The sequence below is a fragment of the Microcaecilia unicolor genome, chromosome 2 (genome assembly GCF_901765095.1).
Source record: "Microcaecilia unicolor chromosome 2, aMicUni1.1, whole genome shotgun sequence".
In the NCBI taxonomy this organism is placed as follows: domain Eukaryota; kingdom Metazoa; phylum Chordata; class Amphibia; order Gymnophiona; family Siphonopidae; genus Microcaecilia; species Microcaecilia unicolor.
In genome coordinates, this window is record NC_044032.1 from 614,717,681 (window position 1) to 614,743,255 (window position 25,575).

At 44.6% G+C, this 25,575-nt stretch overlaps 1 protein-coding gene across 3 annotated transcripts in view; it reads left to right on the plus strand.

Annotated features, from left to right (window-relative positions):
• Nucleotides 1-25,575, plus strand: part of GATB (glutamyl-tRNA amidotransferase subunit B) — a 224,983-nt gene that overhangs the window by 18,833 nt on the left and 180,575 nt on the right. For all 3 annotated transcript variants that reach the window (XM_030191645.1, XM_030191644.1, XM_030191643.1), the window contains exon 3: nt 18,323-18,473. In XM_030191645.1, the coding sequence (XP_030047505.1) occupies nt 18,323-18,473 (151 nt within the window). The remainder of the gene's footprint in view (nt 1-18,322; nt 18,474-25,575) is intronic.

Consider the following 25,575-nt stretch of genomic DNA (forward strand, 5'->3'; position numbering starts at 1 on the left):
CTCACGTCTCTGGACCTGAAAGAAGCTTACTTGCACATTCCTATATGGCCCCCGCACCAACGATATCTCCGGTTTGCGGTGTTGGGAAAACATTTCCAGTTTCGGGCCTTGCCTTTTGGCCTCGCCACAGCTCCCCGAACCTTTTCCAAGGTAATGGTGGTAGTAGCTGCCTTTCTCAGGCGAGAGGGTATTCGGGTTCACCCGTACCAAGACGACTGGCTCATCAGAGCAGACTCTGCAGAAGAGAGTCCTCATGTAACAGCCAGAGTGGTCTCTGTACTGCAGTCTCTGGGCTGGGTTGTCAATATACCCAAAAGTCACCTGACCCCCTCTCAATCTCTAGAATATTTGGGGGTTCGGTTTGACACGGCCTCGGGGTTTGTCTTTCTACCAGAGCAAAGGCGGTGCAGGCTTCAGAATCAGGTCCGCCTGCTCCTGAGGATGCCTCGTCCGCGAGCTTGGGACTTTGTCCAGCTGTTGGGGTCGATGATGGCCACTTTGAAAGTGGTGCCATGGGCGGGAGTACACATGAGACCTCTGCAGATTGCCCTGCTTCAACGATGGTCTCCTATGTCCCAGGATTATCAACGCAGACTCACGTGGCTCCCTGGGGCCCGACTCAGTATGGAGTGGTGGCTCTCAGACAGCATGCTGCGGCGAGGAATGCCACTAGCGCTTCCCGATTGGTGCCTGGTGGTAACGGATGCCAGCCTGAAGGGCTGGGGAGCACATTGCCAGGGAAGCTATGCCCGGGGTCTGTGGACACCCGAGGAAACGGGGTGGTCCATCAATCGCTTGGAACTGAGAGCGATATTCCAGGCTCTTCTGGCCTTTCACAAGACTCTGGAGGGACTGGCTGTCAGAGTTCTATCGGACAACACGACAGCAGTAGCCTACATAAATTGACAAGGCGGCACTCAGTGCCAAGCACTGGCCGCAGAGGCCGCTCAGATATGCCACTGGGCCGAGCTACATCTGCAGCTTCTGTCAGCAGCTCACATAGCGGGTCAGAGCAATGTGCAAGCCGATTTTCTAAGCAGGTATCAAATCGACCCTGCGGAGTGGGAACTGGCAGACGAAGTGTTCCTTCAGATCTGTGCCAAATGGGGAACGCCCGTAGCAGATCTTATGGCCTCAAGCACAAATGCCGAAGTCCCGTCCTTTTTCAGCAGATGGAGAGATCCTCGCTCGGCGGGGTTGGATGCCTTGGCTCAACCCTGGTCTCTGGGCCTCCTGTATGTGTTCCCTCCTTGGCCCTTAATAGGGTGGCGACTCCTGCGAATTCGGCTGCATCAAGTAGTGGTGATTCTCATTGCCCCGGATTGGCCCAGGCGGCCGTGGTATGTGGACCTCTGGCGGATGCTGGTGGAGGCTCCCCTTCCTTTGCCTCTGGTACCGAACCTGTTGACGCAGGGCCCGGTGACCATGGAGGCTCCATGCCGCTTTGGTCTTACGGCATGGCTATTGAGAGGGCGCAATTGAGAGACAAGGGCTATTCTAACAAGGTCATCTTCACTCTCCTGCAGGCCCGCAAGTATTCCACTTCCATTGCCTATGCTCGGATCTGGCACCAGTTTGAGGCTTGGTGTGATTCTAAAGCGATCACACCCATGCGGGCTTCTGTCTCGCCGATACTTGACTTTCTGCAGGATGGTTTACAAAAAGGCTTGGCCTATAATTCCCTGCGTGTTCAAGTGGCAGCATTGGCATGTTTTCGGGGGAAGGTCTCGGGCCTCTCCCTGGCTGCGCATCCAGACATTGCACGGTTTCTTAGAGGGGTGCTTCGGCTCCAGCCTCCCGTGCAGGCCCCTTGTCCGGCTTGGAACCTGGGGCTAGTATTAAAGGTTCTTCAGTGTTCGCCCTTCGAGCCGCTGAGGCGAGCTTCGGAGAAGGATGTGACTCTAAAGACAGTCTTTTTGGTGGCCATTACATCGGCGAGACGGGTGTCTGAGCTCCAGGCGCTGTCCTGTCGAGACCCATTTCTGCAATTCTCAGAGTCCGGAGTAACGGTACGTGTACAGTGCCTTCCTTCCTGCCTAAGGTGGTTTCAGCGTTTCACCTAAACCAGCCTATTTATCTGCCCTCCTTTACTAGGGAGGAGTTTCCGGAATCTTTTGGGCAGTTGCACCTTCTGGATGTGCGCAGGGCTCTGTTGCAGTATCTGCAGATGTCAAATGCTTTCAGGACCTCTGATCACCTTTTCATATTGTTGTCAGGTCCACGCAGAGGGTCTCCAGCGTCTAAAGCCACTATACCCCATTGGCTTAAGGAAGCCATTTTTTCTGCATATCTGCTATCTGGCTGGCCTCCGCCTGACGCCTTTAAGGCTCATTCCACAAGAGCGCTCATTCCACAAGAGCGATTTCCTCCTCTTGGGCTGAAACGGGAGCACTCTCTCTTCAAGAGATATGTAGTGCAGCTACTTGGGTTTCTAAGCTCTCTTTTGCCCGTCATTACAGGCTGGATGTGGCTGCCAGGAGGGACGCACTTTTTGGAGCACAAGTGCTTGTGTGTGGTGTGGCTTGTTCCCACCCTATCTAGGGATTGCTTTGATACATCCCATTCGTAATGGATTCATCTGCTGCTGATGACAAGGAAGGGAAAATTAGGTTCTTACCTTGGTAATTTTCTTTCCTTTAGTCACAGCAGATGAATCCATGATCCCTCCCTGATTGACTCTGTTTTGTGTTCAGTTTTTCCTGCAGACATGTTCCCTCATTGGGAGAAGTTGGAAAACAGTCTTCAGGATTTCTGTTCTACTACAGGAGGTTGAGTTCGTCCCTCCTTTGTGTTATTGCTCCTGTTCTGGGGCGTTCGTTCGCTGTGAGAAAAGTTCATGTTATGCTACTTTGCGGTTTAACTTCTTTGGAAGCTTCAAAATACCGAGAGGCAGATGGAGTAAGCCGTCCAGGAGGCACTATGGTTTCCGGTGTTCTCTATCTCCCCCTGCTGGTAGGTAGACACAACCCATTCGTAATGGATTCATCTGCTGTGACTAAAGGAAAGAAAATTACCAAGGTAAGAACCTAATTTTCCCATCGGCACTATACCATAAGTATAAACTGCATAGATTTGGGAACAGGGCAGGGGGATTGTTAGCCAGGGTAATTAAAAACTGGGGAGGGTCAAGGACAGTGACCATCCTTAGCGATAAGAATGATAAACTGACTAGTGATCATAAACAAATTTGTCAAATCTTTACTGATTACTTTGCTACCTTATATAGGGGTCAAGAGGTGACCAGGGGAGAGGCGCTAGCAACTTATCTTCAAGAAGCCAAATTGCCAAGAGTGCAACAGCAGCATCTAAAATGCTTGAATGCTCCATTGACAATGGGGGAGTTACAGAAGGCAGTCAAGGCGCTGAAATTAAAATCGGCTCCAGGCCCAGATGGATTCTCAGGGGAATACTATAAATTGATGCCCCCTAAAGCGCTCGTGCACCTGTTGAGTTATTGCGAGGATGTGATTAATGAAGGCAGTTTTCCAGCTTATGCTAATTCAGCTCTTTTATCATTAATTCCGAAGGCAGGTAAATCGCCAGACAGGCCTGGGTCTTATAGACCAATATCCTTACTAAATGTAGAAGTAAAATTAATGGCAAAAATTTTGGCAAAATGGTTGGCGTTGTGTCTGCCAGGTCTCATAGGTCCAGAACAGGTTGGGTTTATAAAAAAAAACGGAGAGCAGTCCATAACATGAGAAAACTGTTGTTAGCAATGGCAGCGTGTAAGGTGCGGGAGGTTCCAGCTTGGGTGATAAGCTTAGATGCCGAAAAGGCATTCGACCAAGTAAGTTGGGAATACTTATTTCAGGTTCTGTCGACAATGGGTTTGTCGGGATGGTTTACAAAAGCAGTGAAGGTTTTATACAGGGACCCCAGAGCTAGTGTGATCATTAATGGAAGGAGAGGGAGAGAATTTCAAATCCAAAGGGGCACCAGACAAGGTTGTCCGCTCTTGCCATTGCTGTTTGTGCTGGCAGTGGAGCCTTTGCTGAGGACCCTTGTGCGAGAACGGGAGATACAAGGAGTTGATGTGGCGGGTCATCAGCTAAAGGTGTTTGCTTATGCGGACGGCCTTCTTTTGATCATAACGTACCCTATCAACTCCTTGGAATCTACGCTAAGAGAGGTGACGAGGTTTGGGAGGATCTCAGGCTTCAAGTTAAACCATGCCAAATCCTATATTCTCCCGGTTAATGCGGATAGTGTGGGACGATGGAGTGGCCCTCAACAACTAACTTGGACCCCGGGACCAATAAATATTTAGGAATAAAGCTTCCAGCAAACTTGGGAACATTATACAATGAAAATATTAAATGGTTGCTAAAAGAGACTGAGGAGAGACTGAACATGTGGGATTCTCTGCCTATTACACTCTTAGGGCAAATAGCTCTATGTAATATGTGCATCATACCCAAATGGTTGTACGTTTTCCAAACTGTGCCATTGTACCTGAAAAGAGTGGATGAGGGGAAACTAAACAAAATGACCCAGAGGTTTCTTTGGCAAGGAAAAAAGGCATGCCTCTCAGTGTCTACTTGAATCATCCTGGTGGAATATGATGGGCTGGGGCTTCTGAACGTAAGACATTTAACAGTGGCCTGTGGAATGCGTCACATCAATGATTGGTTTCGAGGGATGGAGGAATTCTCTAATACAAAACTGGAATTGCAGATTGTGCCAGAAATACACTTTACAAATTATCTGCATGTGGGAGGAGGACCCATCCCAGAAATACTAAAATACTCGATGATAATGCCACCGGCTAAAGCAGTGTGGAATTGGATATGTCGCTTACATAAGTTCTCAGCTAGAGTAACACCTAGCGGTAGGGGGTGGGAAGTACTGCCGGGCTTCTGCTGTAGCCCGGTGATACTTCCTGTATAGCGAGCGGTAAGCTCGCATTGGGCTTACCGCCTCTTAGTAAAAAGAGTCCAGAATGCGCCTGGATCGGTGCGGATCTCTAGGCACGCTATATAGAATCCCCAGGATAGTGCCTAAACACTCTAGCTCATAGCCTCAAAGAGGGCGTGCCTATTGGTAGGACAGGGGTGTGTCATGCAGCTGTGCACGCAAGTAACGCAAGACCTCACTTATGTGCACAACTGCCAACCTTAGGCACTAGCACTTACATCTGCCTTTCACATGGTGTTAAGTGCTCATGTCTAAATTTAGGCGTGCATACCAACTTACGCCCTATTCCAGTGGTTCCCAAATCTGCTCCTGGAGGCAGCCTAGCCAGTCAGATTTTCAAGATATCCATAATGAATATTCATGAGAGAGATTTGCAGGCACTGGAGGCAGTGCATGCAAATCTCTCATGAATATTCATCACCCTAGCAATGTTTTGTCCCAGCACCATGGGTTATGCACTTATGTTCCATTGCTTTGTCCTGCTTGTAGCGGTGTGTTTATAGTTTGGTATCAAATGTTGCAAAAGCTTAAAGTATGTTTCCTTTTCTCTAAATTGCTGAGGTTTTTTTTTTTTTTTGTATATCAGCCTATAATGTGTCCATCTGTAAGAAAATGAGACTAAAGTCACCAGAAACAAAAAAAAAAAAGAGATTTTAATGAATTCAGTTAGAACAAACAATTTATAATACAATGGTCCAAATCCCATCCTTTTGTGTGAAAAAAATTTAAAAAGTGACAGGAGTTCAAACATGTAACTTTTGCTGACGGCTTTTGGACCCATGACCTTAAGAATCGGCCAGTTTCAACGTTTTGGATCTGCTTCTTTAGTCACCTTTTCCCAGAGATAGTCACATTAAAAAAAAAAAACCTCAGTGTGAATTCGTTTCACAGCTCGTACCTGCTTGGCTGTTTTAAGATCTCTTTTTAGTGAAATGTATCATTGCAATAATGGGTTTTTATCAGAGTCTGATTTCCACTGTGTAGCAACACAGTATCATTATAATAATCTGTGCTATCTTCTGTCATTCATTTCCTCTTATATTCCTTTATCAGATTTCAGTGAGTCACAGCTCATTGAGAAGTCCTGAGTTCTTGATGAGCAGCTATGAAAAAGTTTTTAAAAATTTTGATGAGTTTCACTATCAGCAATCGCTTGGAGACAAAGTATATGACTTTTATGTCTGCTATGTGCTTTTTATGCAACATTCTCATTCTTCTGCTCAGAGAAGCAGAAAACAGGACATCAGGCAGTGAAATGACATATCGTCATGCCGCAAATACTGTATTTTGAAGAGCCAGGAGAGAAAGTGAAGCAGTTGCTAAGTCTATTAGATTGTAAGCTCTTTGAGCAGGGACTGTCTTTCTTCTATGTTTGTGCAGCGCTGCGTATGCCTTGTAGCGCTATAGAAATGCTAAATAGTAGTAGTAGTAGTAGTAAGTCTTAAAGAGTGACATGCTGTTTTAAGACGTGCAGGACTTCAGCTGACATCCGCTGCAGCATCAACACCATCGCCTGTGGTCAGGGGTCCATGAAATTGCCTTACCACCTTTAATAATGCTATAAGCAACAAAAACAAGATAGATGTACCAATCAGACCCCAACCCAAGCAATAGTCAGTAGCGAGTGTGACCCATGACATTATAACCTTCTGCAGGTGGAGTTGCATAAATGTGACCCACTACATCTTCTGAACTCCAGAGGGAAGCTCTCCTTGGCACAATGCAAGCATTGTGGTGAATATTAGCAGTAAATTTGAGAGATTGAAGTTGTACGCCACATACCCTGGTTATAGGAGTGGGATTCATTACTGTCATGGTGTGCACAAAACTAACCCATTTGGAGACATTGCCTGTAAGAGGGAATAGTCATGCTGCTAGAGAAATTACCATGCCTAAGAAATTCCAATCGGCTAAGTTCATACTTGGTAATTTACATATCAGAATTAGGGAAAAGAACATAACAATAGCCATACTGGGTCAGACCAATGGTCCATCTAGCCAAGTATCCTGCTTCCAACTGGCCAATCCAGGTCACAAGTACCTTGCAAAAACCCAATTAGTAAATGCAAATGTGTTAACCGCGTTACCACATCCTCTGCCAGCGAGTTCCAGAGCTTCTGTTCTTTGAGTGAAAAAATATTTCTTCCTATTTGTTTTAATTTCACTGAGTGTTCCCTGATCTTTGTACTTTTTGAAAGAGTGAAAAATCGATTCACTTCTACCCATTCTACACCACTCAGGATTTTATAGACCTCAATCATATCCCCCCTCAGCTGTCTGTTTTCCAAGCTGAAGAGCCCTAACCTCTTCAGCCTTTCCTCGTGTGAGAGGAGTTTTATCGCCTTTATAATTTTGGTCGCTCTTTTTTTAACCTTTTCTATTTCCGCTGTATAATTTTTGAGATACGACAACCAGAACTGAATGCAGTACTCAAGGTGAGGTCACACCATAGAGTGATAACAGAGGCATTATAATATTCTTGGTATTATTTTGCTTCCCTTTCTTAATAATTCCTAGCATCCTGTTTGCTGTTTTTGACCGCTGCTGCACACTGGGCAGAAGATTTTAGCGTATTGTCTACAATGACACCTAGATCTTTTTCTTGAATGCAGGCTCCCAAGGTGGACCCTAGCATCAGGTAACTATGATTCGGATTACTCTTCCCAGTGTGCATTACTTTGCATTTGTCCACATTAAATTTCATCCTCCATTTGGGTGACCAGTCTTCCAGTTTCCTAAGGTCTTCTGCAATTTTTTACAATCTGCATGCGTTTTGACAACTTTGAATGGTTTTGCGTCATCTGCAAATTTAATCACAGTGCATCAGAAATATAATCTCTATATAGCCATTGGTAACCATCCCCTTGTGTCTCCTTACGCCTGATTTTCTGATTGAAATAATCTCACCAAAAGCTCAGTAATGATCCCTGTGATGGAGGGTAACTCATCACAGGTCATCACTCATCTCCCTCACAGACCTTGTGAAGTCTTCTGGTGTTGGTCATCACAGAATCATGATGATAGAGATCTGCTTCTTTGTTGCAAGTTGTTCTGTGGATGATGTACAGGGGTCATATGTGACAATTGCTTCAATGATAGGTTTGTTGCTACACCCCAGGCCCTTTCTTGTGAAACATTCTTCTCTGGCCTTTGGCCCTGCCATGTAAATGCTTTCTCATCTATGACAGACCTGATGTTGTGATCTTATGGCCACTTCTGTGAGTGCGATGGATATAACAAAAGAGAGGGAACGAAGTACAAACTAAAGTCCAAACAAAAAAAACAGCACCACGGGCCTTTAAAAATGGAACACAGTTCTTTAATGAATGAGCCTTGACAAAAAGACCCGACACGGGCCGTGTTTCGGTGACTAGCACCTGCGTCAGGGGTCACAGTGATGACGTGGAAAACTTGGGGAATAACTCGAATATATTCCTCTACAATATATTATTCCACATCGCAGATAGTAAAAGCTACAAAGCACCAAGGCACTTTCACTTTCTGTATCCATTTTGAAAGTGTTCTGCCATTGGCATGTCTCAGTCTTTGTAATGTTTCATTCTTTTAGCTAAGCAGGCCCCTGTGTCCACTCTCTTGGCTTGACACATTTTGGTTCATTAAAATCAGGTTCATCTTGTTGGTGCTTCTAGATGGACTTTATCCACTACTGTAAAGCCTCTTAATGTGTCTGGCAGGCATTTTCCCTTAACAGCACTATTACAGAACTTTTCACCTCTTGGCCACCAGTCTGCATCCCAGCTCAGGTGTCTTTGTGAAATGAGATGGTGATTTCAGTCTAGTTCCAGAAACCGTAGCAGAAGCATTTGTGATGCAATCATTGTAAGATTCTTGAATCTGTGAATTGTGGTGAACATATCACCACTGTTCTCCCCTCCCCCCCTCCGATATTCAGCTGGCAGCAGGCAGTGCAATTAGCTGCCACTGCTGGGGCTGACCGTGGATATTCAGTACCAGGCTGTATCTGGCAACTGCCATGAATATCCTGTTTCAGCTTTGTCCACGGCAACTTAACCGATTAAGCTGATATTCTGCTCTTACCAGTTAAGTGCTTAGCGGTTAAAGATAGGCCGGCTATTTATGCGGTTAGCGGCTAGATCTAAGGGGTGAATTCTATATATGGCACCGAAAAAATGCTATTCTATATGCCATGCTTAAAGTTAGGCGCACTTTATAAAATAGCGCTTACGCAGGGCCGTGCCAACACGGTAAGCGAGGTAAGCATGGCAGGAGGGCGCCATCCTCTGGGGGGCGCCCCGCCGCACCATGCTTACCTCGCCCTCTTCTCCCCAGATCCTTTTCCTTTTTTTTTTTTTTTTGTTTAAATTTACCTCTGTCCGGCGGCGTAGCGTCAGTGAGAAGGAAGCAGCGCTCCCCCCCCGACGTGTCTACTAGTCTTCCCTTCGCTGTGTTCTGCCTTCTTCTGACGTCAGAAATGATGTCAGAAGAAGGCGGGACACAGCAAAAGGAAGAAGACTAATAGACACGTCAGGGCGGGGGAGCGCCGCCTCCTTCTCACTGACGCTACGCTGCCGCCGGACAGAGGTAAATTTAAACAAAAAAAAAAAGGAAAAGGATCTGGGGATAAGAGGGCGGGTAGTGTAGCGATCGTTTTCAGGGGGAGCGGCGCGGTGCCAACGGGGGGGGGGGGCGGCGTGGTGCCAATGGGGGGGGGGCCGGAGACCCTAGGCACTGCCCTGCGCTTATGCCCGGGAATCGCACCTAACTTTAGGTGCAGCCATTTGCACCAACATGGTGCAAATGTGCACGCATAAATTGGGTGCGTATTTCCCCCCCCCCCCCCCTTTATTCTATAGCAACGCGCAAATGCTAGGAACGCCCGTTCCACCCATGACCCTCCCATTTCTGTGCCCCTTTTTTTACTTGCACATAAAATTTAGGCACATAAATTCCAAGTAATTCTAATTAGTGCCAATAATTGCTTGCTAAAAAAGCAATTATTGGCGCTGATTAGCTCGTTGAATAACATGCCCAATTTGCATGCACAATTTTTGATGACCGCTATAGAATTAATGGATAAGCTCTAAAATTCTGTGGAGGTAACTGGCTATCTCGTGCTTAATATTAGCGGTTATCCGGCCAGAAGCCATTCCTGGCCATTTAAAGATAAAGGGCCCAATATTCTGCACTATTTAGCTCACTTTGAACTTGAATTTGGAAAACATGACCAATCAAATCTAAAATCCAAATTTTAAAGTCCGTGAGTGAGAGAGACCGCAACATTAAAAATATCTTATTAACCAAATGTGATCAATAAAAGTTCCATCACCTAATAGAGAATATTATTATTTTTTTGCTTGTACTTCAACACTGTGCCTGCAGTATACTGGGACCCAAGAAGATGTGCAAGTTAAGGGGGTCTTTTACTAAAGCTTAACTCGAGCTATCTGCATCAGGGCCCCTGGCAAACAGCAAAAACAGCCACTGCTGCTATCGCAGGGCCCTTTTTACCGCAGCTTGGTAAAAGGACCCCTGAACTAGTTAAAAGTGTTTTTCTGAAAACTATGTGCGATGGTTGGAAAAATGGACTGCAAGTCATTGAAGTTTATGAGCACAAAGTTTGTAATTATTCTGTGGGATTTCATGTTGTGTGCAGTATGCTGGGTGGCATATATAGCTAGCTGTTCTATAATTGGAGTATGTAGACTGTATCCTAGAGGAGTTATCATTATTCATGAGAAGTAATCTTACGTACACCAAATAAAGATGTGGGAATCATTCTAATTATACTGGGCACCACCAATTTGATTCAAGAGAACTTTCAAGCGTACAGTGGTGGAAATAAGTATTTGATCCCTTGCTGATTTTGTAAGTTTGCCCACTGACAAAGACATGAGCAGCCCATAATTGAAGGGTAGGTTATTGGTAACAGTGAGAGATAGCACATCACAAATTAAATCCGGAAAATCACATTGTGGAAAGTATATGAATTTATTTGCATTCTGCAGAGGGAAATAAGTATTTAATCCCTCTGGCAAACAAGACCTAATACTTGGTGGCAAAACCCTTGTTGGCAAGCACAGCGGTCAGACGTCTTCTGTAGTTGATGATGAGGTTTGCACACATGTCAGGAGGAATTTTGGTCCACTCCTCTTTGCAGATCATCTCTAAATCATTAAGAGTTCTGGGCTGTCGCTTGGCAACTCGCAGCTTCAGCTCCCTCCATAAGTTTTCAATGGGATTAAGGTCTGGTGACTGGCTAGGCCACTCCATGACCCTAATGTGCTTCTTCCTGAGCCACTCCTTTGTTGCCTTGGCTGTATGTTTTGGGTCATTGTCGTGCTGGAAGACCCAGCCACGACCCATTTTTAAGGCCCTGGCGGAGGGAAGGAGGTTGTCACTCAGAATTGTACGGTACATGGCCCCATCCATTCTCCCATTGATGCGGTGAAGTAGTCCTGTGCCCTTAGCAGAGAAACACCCCAAAACATAACATTTCCACCTCCATGCTTGACAGTGGGGACGGTGTTCTTTGGGTCATAGGCAGCATTTCTCTTCCTCCAAACACGGCGAGTTGAGTTCATGCCAAAGAGCTCAATTTTTGTCTCATCTGACCACAGCACCTTCTCCCAATCACTCTCGGCATCATCCAGGTGTTCACTGGCAAACTTCAGATGGGCCGTCACATGTGCCTTCCGGAGCAGGGGGACCTTGCGGGCACTGCAGGATTGCAGTCCGTTATGTCGTAATGTGTTACCAATGGTTTTCGTGGTGACAGTGGTCCCAGCTGCCTTGAGATCATTGACAAGTTCCCCCCTTGTAGTTGTAGGCTGATTTCTAACCTTCTTCATGATCAAGGATACCCCACGAGGTGAGATTTTGCGTGGAGCCCCAGATCTTTGTCGATTGACAGTCATTTTGTACTTCTTCCATTTTCTTACTATGGCACCAACAGTTGTCTCCTTCTCGCCCAGCGTCTTACTGATGGTTTTGTAGCCCATTCCAGCCTTGTGCAGGTGTATGATCTTGTCCCTGACATCCTTAGACAGCTCCTTGCTCTTGGCCATTTTGTAGAGGTTAGAGTCTGACTGATTCACTGAGTCTGTGGACAGGTGTCTTTCATACAGGTGACCATTGCCGACAGCTGTCTGTCATGCAGGTAACGAGTTGATTTGGAGCATCTACCTGGTCTGTAGGGGCCAGATCTCTTACTGGTTGGTGGGGGATCAAATACTTATTTCCCTCTGCAGAATGCAAATAAATTCATATACTTTCCACAATGTGATTTTCCGGATTTAATTTGTGATGTGCTATCTCTCACTGTTACCAATAACCTACCCTTCAATTATGGGCTGCTCATGTCTTTGTCAGTGGGCAAACTTACAAAATCAGCAAGGGATCAAATACTTATTTCCACCACTGTATCTTGATATGCTTCCTGTACATATTAGACCTTATAAGAGCGGTCATTACTTTTTAAGCTGAGGACACTTTGGATTCTAATGAGCTGAATGAGAGCCACAAAATAGCTTCCCATGCGAGCACATGGCACCGCTGACCAGTTTGTATCAATGGCATCCATCCCCATCAGTTCACCTTCAGACTTCATTGGGTATCCTCAAGGTTATGAACATTTCCAAATGCATTCTCTTTTATCTATCGAGAAATGCCTTATCCTTCAAACGTGGCACTTTCCCCTTTCTGTCTTGAGCCTGGGTAGAGAGGCAGCATAGCAGGAAAAAAAAAAAGCAAAAAGACAGTGGGTGTTGCCGTTGGCCCCTGGGCCTTGCATTGAAGAACACTGTCCTATAAGTTCCAGAAGGAAACGTGTTTTATAACAATGCAGATATTAAAGAAGTGCAGTAAATGCGAGAGGTTGAGATTTGTCTTTAATAGTTTACAGTATTTGATATACCACTCTTCAAACAGACCAGAGTGTTTATAATCCAAAATTTAAAAAATAGAAAAGAATGCCAAAACATAATAGGATAGACCTCATTCATAATCATTCATCCAAAAACCCAATAGTGTCACGTGCTTTCTCCATCCTACACCCCCTAACAATCTAACTCCTGCATTTTACAATGTTCTCAATCTTTATATGCCTGGATACCACCCTCTCCACCTTCAATACAGTGCTGGAGGTTGTATATGATAGAACAACTGAAAATGGACAGGTTTGGTGTTCAAGATCTAGATAGCATGAAAGGTTGAGATTCTATTGCGACCTGGGAACCTTTTTTGGATGACGTTGCCCCACCCGGTTCACAGTAGGATTTTGAACCGATAGGAGTTGTCCCACCCCCCAACGTTTCTTTGTCAATAGTACTGCATGGTTGCAGTTCACTGCCAAAACCACTTCGTTTAGGATTGAAATAGAGTGGCAGGTAAAATGAGGTATCGATCATAGGGTTTCAGTATTGAACGATTATCATTGACACATTACTTGTGAGACTGCATGGTATACATCCCTTAATGAAGATGATAGGAACATAACTGTTGTGGGGGAGAGGTTGAGGATTGGACTGGATAATATTGTGATATTTAAATAAAGTGATGTGTAGTTGTGAGAAATAAGAACACAGTATGTCTAGCTACATACTTCTTAGAATTAGTTTAGTCCAGTCCTTTCAGTGCTTGTTATATGTTGACAGTGTCATAATAGTTTTATTGCAAATTTGATACTTGTAATGTTCAGTTGCAGATTGTATTGCTTGTATGTATTTTACAGCGTTCACTAAACAGATTTACACATAGTAACATAGTGAATGACGGCAGATAAAGACCTGAAAGGTCCATCCAGTCTGCCCAACAAGATATATAAAAAGATAACGAGCAATTCCCAAGTAGACTAAATTACCATAGTCCAATTTTGAAATGACCAAATAATGTATAAATACATGCAGAGTAGCATTATCAAAATATGCCCAGCCCTTTTGTAATCCACTTTCTAAGGTATCCTTATTAGTCCAAACTTAATAGAGGGGGTATTTACTAATATTCACAAAATATAACCCAGCTCTCCAATTACTTCAATATAGTTCAACCACACTTATATAAGAGGATATAATTCCACTTATTTAGGATCCTTCAGACTTCCTATCACCATCATACAGGCTAATAACGTGAGCCAGGCACTTTCATGATGGGTAGGTATTCCTCATTCGATCCATTTCAATTTTTAATAATTTTCTCTTATATTTTTTCATATATTTCATAAAAACAGTTCAAGATTGAATCAAATTGAATCAGAAAGAGCACTTAACTCAATGCTGAATATTCACTTCGTATTTCTTCTTCTTTCATTTCAAAACGCTTTACATTGAATATTCATCTCGGAGATCTATACCGACATGAATTCACGTTTCGCACCTAGTGCTGTATCAAGGTAAATCTCCTAAGATTGAAAAAAAACGTATTAATCTTTATCATTTCAGCAATCCTCAATTATAAATTCATACAACAAAATACCTCAACCAGGTCTGGAAACAGTTCACTGTTCTCTCCATCTTGTTTCAAAAGATGGCCGCGGCGTTTTAGCTATTTAAGTAGAGATTCCTTTCAAACTAAACATCATTACTTTACTGGCACCAATCACAAAGCTCCACATTATAACTCCTCCCCTTGTATTAAATGACTGACATCCACTCGATTTCTCGATTTAAACCTCTAGGATACATAGAGTTTAAAGAGATTCTATTCGACAGGTTAAAATAAAAAAATATAAAAGAGATGAGAGAGATTATCATCAGAATAAGGTATATTCTTGGAAGAATAAATATCCATCTCCAGAAGAACGTAGAGTGGAACAGTCTTTTGAAAATACATCAGGGGACTCGGAAGGAAGTAGTGAAGATGGTCGAGAGAGACGAATGGTTAGAATTAATGAACGCCCTTTAGATCGGGGACGAGGATCACGGAGAGGTCGTCTAAGGAATCAGGCAGACAGAGGATCAGCCAGCAGGGAGGCATATTGAATATTCAGTCCTCTATTATTAATGTTGCGGATACTTCTCTTACAGATAATCAAAAGACTGTCCTTGATTTGGGACTGGGGTTTGTACCTGCGGTGAGATATGACCCTTTTAAAACTAGGGTCGCTATCTACAGATTTATTAGAGTATTACAAATTAAGAAATTCTTTTTTGATCATACTTCAGATGTGGATATCTCAGTGGTTAAACCGAAATCTAGATGGTATCCGCCACAAATGGACCCTGTGATTCACACTTTTTTGAAATTGGTGCTCTCGGATTTATTGAAGATTGAAAATGATCCCTCTAAGAGATGGATGGTATATAATCTGTCATATGATGAATTTTCAGCACCTAAGGAATTACGGAAAAATCCGGATATATACATACAAAAAGCTGATAAAGGTGGAGGAGTTACTATCTTGTCAAAGGATATGTATGAAACGGAAGCTAAACGACAGCTTAGTGATGCTAAGTTTTATACTCCTTTAATGGAAGATCCAACTAGAGAAATTGGAGAATATATTACATATGTTGTAGAGAATGCATTGATGAGAGGTATGCTCACGAAAAGAGAAGCTGATTTTTTGATCAATAAAACTCCTTCGGTTCCTTATATCTACTTTCTGCCCAAAGTACATAAGACTTGGAGAAATCCGCCTGGTAGACCTATCGTTTCTACGATAAATTCGGTTCTCGAACCATTGTCAAAACTAGTAGATATGTTTCTTCAACCTATGGTTAGAGAAATTAAATCATATATTAAGGATTCGTCAGATATGTTACGATATCTAAATGAAGTGGAAGATATTTCTGATGATGCATTTTTTGTTACCATGGATGTTTCTGCTCTTTATACTAACATTCCTCAAAATGCAGCTTTAGATATTATTAGGGAAAATTTGGATAAACGTCCCCCCTCCTCACGGATTTCAACGGAGTTCCTGATGGATCTTGCGACATTAGTAATTAAAAGAAACTATTTTTGGGACAATGGTGTTTACTATGGTCAACAATATGGTGTAGCAATGGGAGCTACTTTAGCTCCCTCAGTAGCAGCATTATATATGGCAGCGTTTGAGGAGAATTTAGTATATACATCTTGTAAATTTTCTTCAGTATACATGTGGAAGAGATTTTTGGACGATATTTTTATCATATGGACTGATACGGAACAACTGTTATTGGAATTTCTAGAATGGATAAATTCATTGAATCCAGATCTAAAGTTTACTGCTATATATGATAAGAAGAGTATAAACTTTTTGGACATTCATATTGTTAAGCAATCAAGAAAGGTTGTGACATCTATCTTTCGAAAAGAGACGGATCGTAACAATTATCTTCATTTTATAAGCTTTCATCCATATCATTTAAGGAGTAATTTACCTATTGGACAATTCCTGAGATTGAGAAGGCTTTGTTCTTCATTAACAGAATTTAAAATACAAGCAGGAATATTAAAGCGCCGCTTTTTAGAGCGAGGATATCCGGAGAAATGTTTAAAAAAAGCCTATCTGCGTGCACGTTATGCACAGAGGGAATTATTGCTCCAAGAACGGAGAGATGAGGAGAGTAACGATGATCATTTAATTTGTGTCCTTCTGTTTTCGTCTTTAGTTAAGCATGTGGTTCAATCTATAAAGACCAATTGGCAGATCTTACAATTAGATGAGATGTTTTTGGAAAAACCACTTTTTGCTTTTTCAAGATCTAAAAATATAGGAGAATTGCTCTCTAAAAGGAAGAAAAGGATGTTTGAAGATGAGAATGAATATCCACAACATAATAGCTGTAACAAATGTCAATGGTGCGATCAAACATTGTTGGGTCCAGTATGGACGGACCCGCAAACTAAACAAGTTATAAAATCACGTTTTTCCACTACCTGTACAACATCGATGGTAGTATACATAATAACATGTCCTTGTGAAAAGGTTTATGTTGGTAGAAGTAAACGTCCTGTGAAAATACGCTTAAATGAACATAAATCTCGTATTCAAAATAAAAAGGAAGAAGCTCCGCTTGTACAACATTGGATAGAATGTGATCATAAAATATCGGATATAAAATGGAGAATTATTGATCATGTAATAGTAGGGTGGGAGGGTGGTAATATTGAAAATATCTTAAACTATAAAGAACAATCATGGATTTTCTCTTTAAACTCTATGTATCCTAGAGGTTTAAATCGGGAAATCGAGTGGATGTCAGTCATTTAATACAAGGGGAGGAGTTATAATGTGGAGCTTTTGTGATTGGTGCCAGTAAAGTAATGACGTTTAGTTTGAAAGGAATCTCTACTTAAATAGCTAAAACGCCGCGGCCATCTTTTGAAACAAGATGGAGAGAGCAGTGAACTGTTTCCAGACCTGGTTGAGGTATTTTGTTGTATGAATTTATAATTGAGGATTGCTGAAATGATAAAGATTAATACGTTTTTTTTTCAATCTTAGGAGATTTACCTTGATACAGCACTAGGTGCGAAACGTGAATTCATGTCGGTATAGATCTCCGAGATGAATATTCAATGTAAAGCGTTTTGAAATGAAAGAAGAAGAAATACGAAGTGAATATTCAGCATTGAGTTAAGTGCTCTTTCTGATTCAATTTGATTCAATCTTGAACTGTTTGTATGAAATATATGAAAAATATAAGAGAAAATTATTAAAAATTGAAATGGATCGAATGAGGAATACCTACCCATCATGAAAGTGCCTGGCTCACGTTATTAGCCTGTATGATGGTGATAGGAAGTCTGAAGGATCCTAAATAAGTGGAATTATATCCTCTTATATAAGTGTGGCAGCCCTTTTGTAAGACATAAAAGCCCAGCTACACCACTCGACCTGTTGCTCAATTCTGAACTGAGAGTTTAGTATCACTCCCAGATTATCAAAATGAATCTCACAGGGTCACACAACCTTCCAAAAAATAAGGCACCATTGCTAGACTAGTCCGATGCCTTGACAATCAATAGGTCCTAGTCTTCTCCTCATTTAATTTCAAACCATTCCTGTCAAGCAAACTACTACTACTACTACTATTTAGCATTTCTATAGCGCTACAAGGCGTACGCAGCGCTGTACAAACATAGAAGAAAGACAGTCCCTGCTCAAAGAACTTACAATCTAATAGAAGAGCTTGCAATCTAATAGCAACCAAACTTTATGAATCGGGTTCATGCTAATCATGATATGTGCAAAACAAATCCATTTAGAGACTCTACCTAGAGGGAGGGCATCAAGTTGTTAGTTGGCATGTTGGAGTAATGCTGATGTTAAATTCTCCATGCGTGCTACCAGAGAGACTTCACTATCAAATTATAGAAAGTATTCTTGCAATTTGTATTTATTACCTACTAGATAATTTGCATCATGTTTGCTGAAAATATGAAAAAGGTAGAATTTTTTTTTTTTTTAAGTATTTGCTTTTTTTTTCACCTCTTTCAGGGCAGACCAGTGGGTAGGAGTGGTGGGACTCGAAATCCATGCACAGATCTGTTCCAACTCCAAGCTTTTCTCCAGCTCCCGTGTTCAGTTTGCAGCACCCCCTAATTCTTTGGTTTCCTTTTTTGATGCGTCACTACCAGGAACCTTACCAGTAAGTAAAATTTGAAGGTGGATGAGCCATTGGTCATTTGAGGCCAGATGTACTAAGCATTTTTCCCATAACCACTGGGGTGGCCATTTTCAGCAGCTCACCTTGGTGCAAAGTCTGTGGTTAGTCTCTTACCCGTGGACCTAGTAGGGAATTTTCAAAAGAAACTATGTACGTGGATTTTCTTTTGAAAACTCCCATATGTAGGTACATAGACACCAGAGCCTCCATGAACTTTATGTCTTTTTCTGTGGGAGGAAAGGGGAGAAAATGATGCACAGAGCATACTTTTTTCTTTCAACCTAAACACACCTTCAGGAATGCACCTGTTTAGTGCGGCTGTTAAGTCACAGGTTGCGAGCCCTGCGCAAACTTTCAGCCACTCTGAGCAAGACAGCTTTCAGACATGCCAGTTTACCAAGCTAAAGGGGTAATTTTATGATGTGCGTTCATCAGAGTTCTGAAAAGGCATCTTTTGTATGCTTATTTTGTAAAGGCCAGTCTTCAACATTACTTCAGCATCTCAACCTTGTACTTACCTTCAACTTTATTCCACTGGAGATAGTTGTAAAATACCAAACTGCCAATGCAGTCACGTTTTGAGCCATAGCTCTGCGTCAGAGCGTACACGTCTTTTGAATTTTTAAAATACTAAAAAACAAAGGGCGTCTTTTACAAAGCCGCGCTAGCAGTTCCTGAATGGCAAATAAGAGGAAGCCCTTAGGAATTGAATGGGCTTCCTCTAATTTACCGCACAACTCACTTGCGTGGTTTTCTAAAAGAGGCCCAAAATTTGGTATAAAATAAGTCATTCTTCACCAAATTTTGTTTATTAGTATTTGAAAATTCAAGAGGAGTGTACACTGACGCAGAGCTATGGCTCCAAATGTTGAAGATAAGTGCAAAGTTTAAGATTTTGAAGTGCTATTGAAGACTAGTTTTGGAGTTCACTTTGTTTTTGGACGCTGGTATGGATCTTAATGATATTTTATAAAAGCAACATAGGCTTCCTTAGCATCCCTCCGGACCGGCCCAGGATTGGACTGATGGGTTGTGCACGCCTACCAGCAGGTGGAGACTGAGAAAAAAACTCTGACTCTAGCGAGCCAATAGGAGCCCTGGTCATGTGACCCTAGCCCCAGTATTTCTCAGTCTCCCAGCAGGTAGGAGTGAGCCCATTAGTCTCTCTATATTGTCTTTCAGCTTTTTCTTTATTGTTGGCTTTAGTCTGCCTTTATTCTGTGCCACAGGAATTCTTTGAGGCTTGTTAGGTGTTCTTTTCAGTTTGGTTGACTTTCAGCCTCAGGGGTGAAAACTCGGGTGTCCCGGGTCCCTCCCCCCTTGTTCCTCCCCTCCTCCCTTATTATCTAATTCAATTTCAAAGGGAAGGGTAGCCCTTTGATTAGCAAGGGCATTTTACCTTTGGGGAGAGGCAGCCAGAAGTAAAAAGAGGCTAAATTGGTTTCTCTGCCACAGATCTCTTCAGTCCCCTTTGATTAAACGAGCAGGCAGCTCTGTTACTGTCAAGTGTGTGTGGTGTGGCTGATTAGCGTTTCCACAGCAGAGAACCATAAAGAGCACAGTTTTTTCTTTGCCTGGCCTGGCTCCCTTTTCTATTTGTTTTCGGGGGATTTGTGTTGTTAATTGAAGCGCTGTTTAGGAAAAAAAAAAAAAAAAAGTACAGTTTCGGCGCGAATTGGGTACGCGCGCGCATCAGCGATGTCGGAAAAACTTAAGCGCTGCTCCGTTTGTCAGCGTCGGGGGGTTTCATCTTCAGGCGCTTGTAAGTATTGTACAGCGCTAGCGGGAGCGTCGAGTCCGGTTTTGCCGGCAGCGGTTCAGTCAGCTGGTTCGGTCTCTTCACCGGCGCGCTCTGATCCCGTGGTTGCAGAAGGGTCAGGCGCGCCCCCGGACTCCGGAACGCCGGTTTTGGCGCGAACGGCGGCCATTTTGAATTCGCCCTCTCCTTCTCCCTCGCAGCCTGCAGGGCTTTCGGTACCTCCGTTGGATGTTTTTTCTGCAGGAGCACTGATGCAGGCTGGGCCTACTCAGGCAGGGGGGTTTCCTCCTGAGTTTGTGCTCCAGATGTATCAAGCTTTTTTGCTGCAGAAAGGGGATTCTTCAGCTGAGCTAGGGCCTTTGAGTATGGCTGCTCCCCCTCCCTCTAAGAGATCTAGGGAGGGAGATTGGCGGGAGCATTTGGAGTCAGTTCATGAGCAGGAAATGCCCTTCTTAGAAGAAGAGGAAGATCTGGCGGAACATATCTGGGAGGAATCTTCTTCTCCAGATCCTGAGGCTACTTCTTTTGCTCAGGGAGAAGATCCTGCTGTAGCCAGAGTTTTCCATAAGGATGATTTGCAGGAGCTAATTTCTATGGTGTCTTCTACTTTGAACTTTGAAGATTTACAGCCAGCTTCGGCAGTCCGTAAGGTCGATTTCTTGATTAAAGGCTCTAGGTCTGCTACCAAGACTTTTCCTATGCACCAGGATATTTGGGATGTTATTAAAGCGCAATGGGAGTCCCCAGATGCGGTTTTCCGGCAGTCCAGATCTATGTCTCGTCTCTATCCGGTCCCTGAAGTGGATAAGTCTTTGCTTAAGGTGCCGGTCGTGGATGCCGTGGTGTCGGCGGTGAATAAGCGGAATACAGTCCCCGTAGATGGCGGAACAGCTCTTAGGGATGTTCAGGACAGACGCCTGGATTCTCTGCTCAAGAATAGTTTTGATGTTTCTTCCTTGGCAGTACAGGCTGCCATTTGTGGGTCCTTAGTGGCTAGGGCCTGTTTTAGGTGGGCAGAGAGAGTTCTGGACAGGACTTCGGATGATCTTCAAGCTATTGATCTAGAGGTGGCTAGGATTGAAACGGGAGCGGCGTTTCTGGCGGATGCCTTATATGATTTGTTGCGAGCATCTTCTAAGTCTTTGGCGTTGGGAGTCGCTGCTCGCCGGTCGCTGTGGTTGAAAGGTTGGTCGGCGGATGCGGCCTCCAAATCCAAATTGAGCAAGTTTCCATTTAAGGGGTCCTTTTTGTTTGGGGAAGAATTGGATAAGTTGGTTAATTCCTTAGGAGATGCTAAAGTTCCTCGATTGCCGCAAGATAGACCCCGCCTGTCCGGTCGAGGTTCCTTCTCTGGTAGAGGTCCAGGTAGAGGTTTCCGTAGATTTCAGACTGGTCGGGGTTTTCAACCTCATAAATCTCGGTTCTACAATAGGACACAGTCCTTTCGGGGTACTCGCAGAGGAGCGAGTTTCTCCTCTCCAGGTTTTAGATCACAGACCCGTCCTTCCCAATGAAGGGGCGAGGGCCTCTCCTCTGGTGCCTGTCGGAGCTCGTCTTTCTCAGTTCTATCAGAGGTGGGCCCCCATAACTTCAGATCAGTGGGTCTTGGAAGTTATACGAGACGGTTATGCCTTAGAGTTCGCAAGGCCTATTGCAGACGCCTTTCTGGAGTCTCCCTGTCGTCTCCTCTCAAGGTGAGGGCGGTTCGGGAGACTCTACAGAGGCTGTTAGATCTTCACGCTATCTGTCCAGTCCCTCCTTCCGAGTACAGGCAAGGCCGGTATTCCATTTATTTTGTAGTTCCCAAGAAGGAAGACTCTTTTCGCCCTATCTTGGACCTCAAGCCGGTCAATCGCGCTCTCAGAGTCACAAGTTTTCGGATGGAGACCCTGCGATCAGTCATAGTCGCAGTGCGCCAGGGAGAGTATTTGACAGCCTTGGATCTCACAGAGGCTTATTTGCATATTCCCATTCGTCCGGCTCACCACAAGTTCTTGCGCTTTGCAATTCTAGGGCAGCATTACCAGTTTCGTGCTCTGCCCTTCGGTTTGGCGACGGCTCCCCGCACTTTCACCAAAGTTATGGTCGTGGTGGCTGCGGCCCTCAGGAAGGAAGGGATTCTGGTTCATCCATATCTAGACGACTGGTTAATCAGAGCAAAGTCTTATCACGCGAGTTTGTCGTGTCACAGAACGAGTGATGCAGTTCTTGCAGTCTCTAGGTTGGGTAGTAAATGTGTCAAAGAGTCGGTTGGTTCCTTCTCAATCTCTGGAGTATTTGGGCGTCACGTTCGACACGACACAAGGCCGAGTGTTTCTACCGCAGGCCAGGATTCAAAAACTGCAGTCTCAGATTCGGGCCTTTCTTCAACAGCAGCGTCCGTGTGCTCGAGATTATCTTCAGATTCTCGGATCCATGGCAGCCACCATAGAAGTAGTACCCTGGGCCAGACTCCATATGAGGCCTCTTCAGTGGTCTCTTCTATCGCGTTGGTCCGCTCAGAGGGAGTCACTATGGAAGCGTCTGCCTCTCCGCAACAGAGAGCGCAGCTCGCTGTTTTGGTGGCTGCGGATGAAGAATCTCACAGTAGGCATGCCTTTGGAATCTCCTCGCTGGATACCGTTAACGACAGATGCCAGTCTCCGAGGCTGGGGAGCGCATTGCCTGGGGCAGTGGGCCCAGGGTCTTTGGTCTCAACTGGAAGCAGTTCAATCAATCAATTTGTTGGAGACCAGAGCGATCCGGTTGGCCCTGCAGCACTTCAGGCCTCTACTAATAGGCAAAGCGGTCAGAGTTCTGTCGGACAATGCCTCGGCAGTGGCCTATGTCAACCGTCAGGGGGGAACGAAATGTCGTCTATTGTGTCGGGAGGCGGAGAGTCTCCTCGCCTGGGCGGAGATTCACCTCTCGGCCATTTCAGCATCGCATGTGGCCGGAGTGGAAAACGTTCAAGCCGACTTTCTCAGTCGCCACACTCTCGATCCCGGGGAGTGGTCGCTCAGCGATCAGGCGTTTCGGTTGATTGTGGAGCGCTGGGGCACTCCAGTTCTAGATCTGTTTGCATCCAATCTCAACACGAAAGTCCCTCGTTTCTTCAGTCGTCGAAAGGATGTAAGAGCGGCAGGGGTAGACGCTCTCTTGCAACAGTGGCCCTCCGACCTTCTTTACGCGTTCCCTCCGTGGCCGCTAATAGGCCGTCTCCTACAGATGATCGAAGATCACGGAAGACCGGTAGTTTTGGTAGCACCGGATTGGCCGCGGCGTCCTTGGTACGCGGATCTACAGCGGCTATTGGTGGCGCCTCCTCTTCGGCTCCCAGTTCACAGGACTTTGCTGGTTCAAGGGCCAGTTCCACATCCAGATCCGGGTCGATTTTGTCTTACGGCTTGGCTCTTGAACGAGCCCGTTTAGCTAAACGGGGTTTTTCAGGACCGGTGATTTCCACCATGCTTAGGTCTCGTCGACGTTCCACTTCGCTAAACTATATTCGTACTTGGAGAATTTTTGAGGCCTGGTGTGCAGAGGCTGACATCCTTCCGTTTCGAGCATCTGTGCCTCAGATGTTGGATTTTCTACAGCGAGGGTTGGATAAAGGGCTGTCTCTTTCTTCTCTTAAGGTGCAAGCGGCAGCTCTTTCCTGCTTTAGAGGTCGGATTCGAGGTAAATCTTTCTCCTGTCTTCCCGAAGTGGCTCGTTTTTTAAAGGGAGTCAGCCTTCTTCGTCCTCCGGTAAGATCAGTCTTTCCATCTTGGGATCTTAATCTGGTTCTTTCGACTCTCACGAAACCACCTTTTGAACCTTTGCAAGCATGTTCTTTGAAGGATCTAACGCTTAAGACAGTGTTTTTGGTGGCTATTGCATCGGCTCGGAGAGTCTCAGAGTTGCAAGCTTTTTCATGCAGATCTCCTTTTCTGCAGTTTTCCAAGGAGCGTGTGGTTATTCATCCGGTTCCCTCCTTTTTGCCTAAAGTGGTATCCCGTTTTCATCTGTCCCAGTCAGTGTTTCTTCCTGTTTTGGGATCGGCCTCAGGGACGCAGGAACAGCGACAGTTACATACTCTAGATGTTAAAAGAGTGCTTAAGCGGTATCTCGCAGTTACGGAAGATTTTCGACGCACGGACCGTCTTTTTCTACTGTTGGCCGGTCACCGTAAGGGGCTGGCGGCTTCTAAGCCCACATTATCTAGGTGGATCAAGGAGATGATAGGGTCAGCCTACCTTTTGGCAGGTAAAGCTGTCCCGAACTCTGTTAAAGCTCATTCAACTAGAGGGCAAGCGGCGTCCTGGGCCGAGTGTTCATTGGTTCCACCAGCGGAGATTTGTAAGGCAGCAACTTGGTCCTCTCTCCATTCGTTTTCTAAGCATTACAGGCTTGATGTGCAGTGTCGGCAGGAGGCGATTTTTGCGTCGCGAGTGATTTCAGCGGGTCTGCTGGGGTCCCTCCCGTAGGACTACTGCTTTGTTACGTCCCATCAGTCCAATCCTGGGCCGGTCCGGAGGGATGCTAAGGAAGGAGAAATTAGACCTTACCTGCTAATTTGCTTTCCTTTAATCCCTCCGGACCGGCCCAGGCCCCTCCCGTGTTCTATATTTCTGTCTAAGTTTCTATGTTCCATTGTTGGTTGCAGAGCTGTTTTGTTTGCAAGTTTAAAAAAAAAAAAAAAAAAAAGATGATGCATTTTCTATGCAGGCCATACCGCTGCTCTGGTTAGAGTACGTGGTGAGCCACAATGATTGGGCCATACCGATGCTCTGGTTAGGGTATTCGGTGAGCCACTGTGATAAGGCCATACCGATTCTCTTGTTAGGGTTTTCGGTGAGCCATTGTGATAAGGCCATACCGCTGCTCTGGTTAGAGTACGTGGTGAGCCAGGATAATCTGGCCATACCGATGCTCTGGTTAGGGTACTCGGTGAGCCATTATAATAAGAGCACGTACTTACTAGTGCTCTCTGGCTGCTTGAATTCCTTGAGGCACAGACTGTTTGTTCTTTCTGCTTTGTTATGAAAATACTGAGGCTAGGGTCACATGACCAGGGCTCCTATTGGCTCGCTAGAGTCAGAGTTTTTTTCTCAGTCTCCACCTGCTGGTAGGCGTGCACAACCCATCAGTCCAATCCTGGGCCGGTCCGGAGGGATTAAAGGAAAGCAAATTAGCAGGTAAGGTCTAATTTCTCCTTTCAAGCACAAATTTACACCCGCTGCAAAGAAGGCGTGAATGTGTGTATGTAATACACAATGCGCAGTAGGTAGCAACTCTGACCCTGCTCCACCTAATCTACCCCCCTCTGGAATGCCTGTGCAGAGAATGCACCATCTTGCTGGC